The 7,239-nt window shown below is 41.8% G+C and overlaps 1 protein-coding gene across 1 annotated transcript in view; it reads right to left on the minus strand.

Annotated features, from left to right (window-relative positions):
• Positions 1-7,239, minus strand: part of LOC112840452 (aldehyde oxidase 2-like) — an 80,483-nt gene that overhangs the window by 22,807 nt on the left and 50,437 nt on the right. Inside the window, 4 exon segments of the mRNA XM_073905512.1 lie at positions 261-306; positions 1,053-1,143; positions 3,051-3,179; positions 5,017-5,112. Of these exon segments, the coding sequence (XP_073761613.1) occupies positions 261-306; positions 1,053-1,143; positions 3,051-3,179; positions 5,017-5,112 (362 nt within the window).

The raw sequence follows: 7,239 nt of genomic DNA on the forward strand, positions 1-7,239 counted from the left end.
ACAATGAATAGTAAATGATGATCAGATGTTCTAAGTCATGTTAAATTTTTTTTTTTTACCGAATAAGGGTATTTTTATTATTTAGTATTTCTCTGGACATAGTTCAAAGGCTTACATAAAATCATATAATTTTAGGCTTAGAAGGGACCTCATTGATCACATAATAAAAACCTGTTTTACAAATAAGGGACCTAAGGCCCAGAGCAATTGGGTTACCTTATATTTTCTCAGCTAAGCCCAGACATTATTGTAATTTTTACCTGAAATATCCAGTGGCCGAAAGACTGATTCTTTGTTCAAAAGCAGCTTTTTATCTGCAGAATGGGCATATTTAGTCAGAAGAAAACAGATACATTATCTGAGAGGTGAAAATGAAAATATTCCCTATATCAAAACTGACATCTGATAATTGTTGCTGGTGCTTTGTTACCAATAATGGAACTAATTGTAATATTTTTTTTCCACAGCTGGTACACTAACAGTTTCCTTCTGACTGGGTTGAGATGTCTGAATTAAACAAATAAAATAGATTCCTGCTGCACAACCATGATGTAGGGGCTGAGTTCACAAGGTATTTTTAGGGCTTCGTTTCTCAGTGTTAGAACTCTAGATAAGCGTGTGTGCATGAGAGAACTGTTCTAATGAGATAAGATAAAGGATGTTGTAAAGTTGGATTAGATGAGTAATTTCCTTTGAGACATGTTTAATGGCAATTAGGCCTTTTGGTTTTCCTCCGTGCCATTTAAAACAACAATTTTTTTTTCTTATGGCTTAGGAAGACTAAGTCTCTTCCTCTTCTTATTTAAACGGAATGGGTAAGGCCTTCTAGGTGTTCTTCATACGTTTCCGTTCCTCCTCTCAGTGATGCTGTTCCCTGGGCACTCTCTCACACATGTACCTGGTATACAGCATGGAGAAGCTGTCTCAGCCTTTCATGATCCTGCCCTTTTGTAGAAGTCCATTCTTAGGAAAACTCTCTGTGTGTGGTGGGGGTTGTATGCTGCCGTGATGCTCTCGGCCCTGCTTTGGAGTGTTTTCTCATTTGTCATCACAGAGTGGAACACTTACCCAGTCTTCCCATGTACCTTCTGGATTTTTCTTAATGATGGGCTCAAGGCGTTTCAGAAGGATCTGACAAGCGTTCTTGAAGGGGTAAAGAAATGAAGCCTCATTAGAGAAGAGCCCGGTGGTTGGGATTTGTGTGGAAGAATAGTAATTGATAATTGATTATGTTGGTGAATGTTTATGGAGTGCTTGATACTGATACATTGGGAACACAGAGACAATAACAACACAGTCCCTGACCTTGAAAGTATCAGTTACTGCAGGTTTTTTTGTTTGTTTGTTTGTTTGTTTTTTGTTTTTTAAACCTCCCTGGTTCATTTCCTATGAAAATACGGGCTCAGCTGAATTTCTACTTTCAGGTCCCCTTTCTAGTTGTGCTCTTAATTCCTTTTCTTTTTCTACATTTTTAACTTACACCTTCTTTTGTATTTTCCAGCCATGAAAATTAAAGGAAAAAAACATCTTATTTTCATTCTAATTTGTGCTTTCCAGTCTGCAACAATAACATGCCAATATTCCCGTAGGCCTGAAATATTATTCAACTCTCTGTCCATCCTGCCATCTGTTTATCCGTCCACCATCAAAGTACTGTAATTAAGGCCTTGGTTTTGTGTGTGGAGTGAGAAGATAATTAAATTTGTCTTTATAATAATCTAGATCCGCAAGGTTTCCGATCCTTAACACAGAAACATAAAGCTTTAGAAGATGGGTTAATACTTAGTTTGGGTTGAAAACCCCCATACGCACTGAGCTATTCCTATCTTGTGTTTGATCCTACCCAAAACTGGGTCTCAAGAATTTGAAGTTTCCTACAGATTTGTTCTGAGTGAAAGAGCCCTTAACAAGTGTCTCTGTGAAGATCAGATGGATTTGAAAGTGGTTCCTTTTGGTAGCATAAGTGCAGTGTTCTGAGAATATGACTTTCCACAACATCCCAATGGAAAAGGTGGACAGTTTATAACAGAAACATGACATCACTTCAAAAGTACATGCGATCAGGGGTGCCTTGGTGGCTCAGTTATTGTCTGTCTTCGGCTCAGGTCATGGTCCCAGGGTCCTGGGATCGAGCCCCGCATCGGGCTCCCTGCTCAGTAGGAAACCTGCTTCTCCCTCTCTCACTCCCCCTGCTTGCGTTCCCTCTCTCGCTGTCTCTATCAAATAAAAAAATAAAATCTTAAAAAAAAGTACATGTGATCAGATCTCTGAATTAAGGAATATGGGAGTCATAGTCTATTCTGAAAAAGTGAAAATTTAGCAGTTTTTAAAAAATATCAGTTAGAAAATAAATACAAAGGATAGGCATGAGTGCTGTGGTTGAATTGCACTGACGGAAACACTTTAATTGAACCAGATCTACTGGGATGGCGTTCTGCCTGCTTACCTGCCTGCAAGAACTTGTTTGTGTCAGAGACTTGCCCAGCTCTGCATTACTTGGTACCCAGATTTCTTCTTTGTCTCCCAGCGACAGAGACTGTTTATTCACCAAACTCCATTCTCCCCTTGTTCCATAGTAGCTGGGCCTGTGGTGTACTCCTCCACATTTTCCCAACCTCCCTTGCACTTAGACATGGCCCGAGACTTGTTCTGCTGGTGGATGATTAGTAGAAGTGACTTGCATCACTTCCAGGTCTGACCTCCATGCTTTTTCCCTGATGATGATGCTCAGGGCAGGCTTGAAAGCCACATGTTGAAGGTGGAGGAATTGCCATTAATCTCAGGGTACTCTAATGATGAAAGCTCCCTCTGGACCATTACGTGTGCAAGGATGGGACTTTTGTGGTGTTTGAGGCACTGTATACTATGTGTCTATGTGTCACCTCAGTTTAGCCTACTCAAACTAGCACACTCTCCTGACATTTTGGTTATCCTGAGACTATGTTTACTGCCACAGATGACTTCTCTGAAGCCAACTGCTTGTGTCTGTATCCAGCTAAGCAAACCAGCAATATGGAAAAAGTGTGGAAGGGAAAGACAGGGGACAGCACCTGCACAGCCCTGCCATTGACATCCGAACCAATGGAAGCTGCTGTAGCAATGGTGTTGGGCACCATGGCCGTACTTGTTTCACAGATGTGCATAGAAGACATGGGTATTTTTAATTCACAGCTGGCCACGTATGTGAAAAATAAACATTTTCAAGTCCGGCAAAGATTTCTAGGAAGAGTTGAGTCATTTTTTTAAATTATAAAACACTACCATTTTTATTACATCCATGAAATCCTTGAAAGCCTAAAATAATGTGTCTTAAAAAAATGAAAACCACTTCTTAGTAGAGCCTCATGCTGATTTTTAAAGTGTTTTCTTGGTAAGATTCCATAATGGTTCTTCCATTCAAACTTAGTGAGTTTAGGATGTGAAGGATTTCCTTTGTTTCTGAGTTTTATTTGGTGGCATTGGCAGGAAGAGAGAGAACGGATGGACTGGTTCAAAGGTTGGTCTTAAATCTGTTGGTATGAGCATCCGATGAATTTCAAATGACCCTGAGGGCCTATCTTCGCTCTTGCCCTCATCCCACCTTATCTTTGGATTCTCCCCCTTGTCTTCTATTTGTTCCCTCCTGTTTATACTCCTCTAGTATTTGCCGTTCACTGTTTTCTTTTCTGTTCTTTTTCTTCCAGTCTCTCTAGCAGACACGTGGAAAGAAAGATATTTAATCACAGAGAATGAAAAAGAGAGAAAGAAAGGGAGGGAAGGAAGGAAGGAAGAGAAAAAGCATTATTTTGGTTTCTTTTGTCTTTTAGTTTTGGCAAAAACTCTTTCTCCAGATGTCTACGGTTATGGACTTGTTCCCAAGTGCTAATCTAGAGAGTAATGCTGCTGTAAGATTAAGTTACCCCAGAAAGAGGCAAAATGAAAAAAAAAAAGGACAATTTTATTGGTTCTCGGTGATGAAGAGCCAAAGGGAATATATTGGGTCCCCTACATGGGAAGGACAAGTGGAGACTGTGTCACATATATCTGCATCTAAGTCTTTCTGGTCTCATCAGCGACCTCTCGCTGCCTCTCACATTTGCTTTTCTTCCTACGATGGCTATGTTATTTCCAAGAATAGGCATGCTTCCTCGATGGCACAGGAAAATTGCCTCTGACAACCCCTGACTTATAGCAGAGGAGCTCAGCAGCTGTAGGGGAATGCTAGTTCTTCTCTGTCAGCATCTACACATCAGTCCCAGGAAAGGATCATGGTCCTGTGCCTTCCCCCTGGACCCATCCCTGCAGCCAGTGGGTTCAGGAGCCATGACTAGCTAGGCCTGGCATCTGTGCCTCTATCTGTGGCAGGAGTTGGGGAAAGGAGGGAAATGGGGCTAAAAGGTACCAGAACTGAGGAGTCCTTTAGGACTCTATGGAATGTAGGGGGTGTATTCCAAAGGAGTTAAGGGGCTGGATAGTCAAAAGCTGCAGATGTGTACTATAATAATCTAATAAATTTGTCATAGTGAAATTTATTCAATTTAAAGGATTCTTCTTTTTTTCCTCTTGAGATCATATCTTCCTACTTCATGCGTATGTATGTGTGTGTGTTAAAATATACTTTAAAAATTATAGCATGATGACAGTTGATGACTTACTTGTTCTTACTTGTCCAAAATGTATATTAGCAACCTAATGTTGTCCAAACTTTAGAAATCATGCATACTGGTCTCAAAATAGAAAAGCTGAGAAACTCGTACTCTAGGTAAAGTCTGCATGGGGCACCTACCACAGCGCTCCAGGGGCTCATTAGTGGTGTTTTCACTAACAACCACTTCCACCCATAAAGCCTGGCCATGCTCTAGGACTGTACATACGTGGGATTTCTGCTACCTCAGACATTCCATTTGATATGGAAGAAGTTTTTCAACCAAATAGTCAAGATCTTAGGGTTTGATCATCTCCCCTAAAATTAGTGCCAAATGTCAGGCATGTCAACAATGTATAGAGAGATTAACAATTTAATTTTATGCAGCTTACCTGCAGCATTTTGGTGTGAATACCTTGTCCCAGTTCGTTGCCTCCATGTGTGACCAATACAGAGCCATCGGTGTAGATATGAACAAGAGCAGCTGCCTAGTAAAACAACCCAGAAGGCACCGCTCAGTGCAAGTTTAGTGAGATTGAATATAAACAAATGAGGTAGTGAGAGCCCCGTTTCACAGAGGGGGGAGGGTCAGAGAAGCAAGCTTTCCTGGTGGGATGCTGACGTTTAGTTCTGTTCTGTGCAAAAGTCACCTGTAAAGAACATTCCTGTTTAGGAATCTGGTTTTATTTATTTATTTTTATTTTTTATTTAAAAAATTTTTAAAAATTTTATTTTTTTATTTGAGAGAGAGAGAGAGAGCATAAATGAGCCAGCGTGAGTGGGGGGAGGGGAGGGAGAGGGAAAGAATCTCAAGCGGACTCCACACTGAGTGCAGAGACCGACATGGGGTTTGATCTCCCAACATGGGGCTCAATCTCATGACCCTGAGATCAGAACATGAGCTGAAACCAAGAGTTGGATGCTTAACTGACTGAGCCACCTAGGAGTCCCAGGAACCTGATTTTAATAGGCGCCCCTTTGGATACCAGAAGTTATGAATATCGGTTCCAACTATTTGAAAGTTACTCCCCTGCTTAAAGTCTCTGACTGACCGTTCAGCTAACTAATTAAACATTTTTTAAGTACTTGACACATGTTATGTTCCAACCTGCGCTCAGCTCTGGATATGCACAGATGAACAAGATGTGGTTCTTCCTCAACATTTAATAGCTCCCACTGTAATGGGGGGACAGTTTGGAGAGCAAGTCATAATGCAGAATGATTTGTGAGGCAATGGGCATGGTATAAGGGGCCCTAGGGACCTGGGAGGACAGATCGAACTGCTTTTGAGAAGCTTGGGGAAGGGTTTCCCAAAGAGACAACTGAATGGAATCATGAAAGGGAAGAAGGGTTCACCACTGGGCAAGGTGGGCCAAAATTCCCCATTGTCTGTGTGGGAAAGCCTAGCTCCTTTGCACAATATGAGGTCTTTTAAGATTTGGTCTAGTGTACTTTTCCAGTTCCATCACTGTCTTTTCCTGCTTTGCCTTACTGCTGCTCCTTCCTGACCTGTGCTCATGCTTATGCTGTTCTCACTTCCTGGCCTGCTCCCCAGCCATCAGACCCACACCTATGATCTCCGTTCTGTTAAAATTTCCCAAACACTTCTCATTCCCATCTGGGATGGATCAGTTACCTGCTTCTCTGCACTTCCTCTTACAGGGGTGAACTGGGCTGATTAGTGTCCCCTGCAAATTCCTGTCCACCTGGAACATCAGAATGCAACCTTCTTTGGAAATAGAGTTTTTGTAGATAAAATTGTTAAGATGAGGTCATAGTGGATTAGGGTGGGCTCTAAATTCAATGACTGGTGTTCTTATATGAGACGGTGTGAAGACACACAACAAAGAAGGCCACGTGAAGATGGAGGCAGAGATTGGAGTGACGTGGCCACAAGCCAAGGAATACTAGGAGACACCAGAAGCTGGAAGAGACAAAGAAGTGTTCTCCTCTGGGGGCTTCTGAGGAGCATTGCCCTGCTGACACCTTGATTTTGAACTCCAAGCCTCCAGAACTGGGAGAACATAAATTTGTTGAAAGTCACCCAGTTTGTGGTACTTTCTTATGGCAGCCACAGGAAATGAATACAGGGGGTGACCAGCTCTTCTGTGAGAGTCTCATGGAGGAAGGGCATTTGGTCTCGTTCAGCTTTGTGTCCTGTAGAGAACTTAGAGCAAGTCTGAATCACAGAAACACTAAATAAATGTTGAATTGGACAAATGGAAATGTGTTATTTTTCATTCCAGGAGGAGGAGGGAAAGAAGGGGGAGGAATTAGGATTTCAGTCTATTCTGTCTCAGAATGGCTTGGAGGAGCTTTGGGGTATCCAGGCTTATAGATGTTAATAATAGTATTTATTACTGTGGGCCTTTTGACTCCCTCTGACAGTGTTCCCCATGCCTAGTTTGGAGAGTAGGTGTTCCAGCTTTGTGAGTCATCAGCTGCCCTGAAATAACACATTTCAACTCTTATCCTGGTGATTCTTGGATGCATCAATTTGGAACTCTGTGTGAAGAAGCTGGAGGCCTTTCAAATAGAGCTTTAAAGTCATTGCTTGATTTAAGGATTTGTGTGTGTGTGTGTGTGTGTGTGTGTGTGTGTGTGTGTGTGTGTGT

The sequence above is a fragment of the Callorhinus ursinus genome, unplaced genomic scaffold (genome assembly GCF_003265705.2).
Source record: "Callorhinus ursinus isolate GAN/ISIS: 27379988/994484 unplaced genomic scaffold, GSC_fseal_2.0 scaffold2, whole genome shotgun sequence".
In the NCBI taxonomy this organism is placed as follows: domain Eukaryota; kingdom Metazoa; phylum Chordata; class Mammalia; order Carnivora; family Otariidae; genus Callorhinus; species Callorhinus ursinus.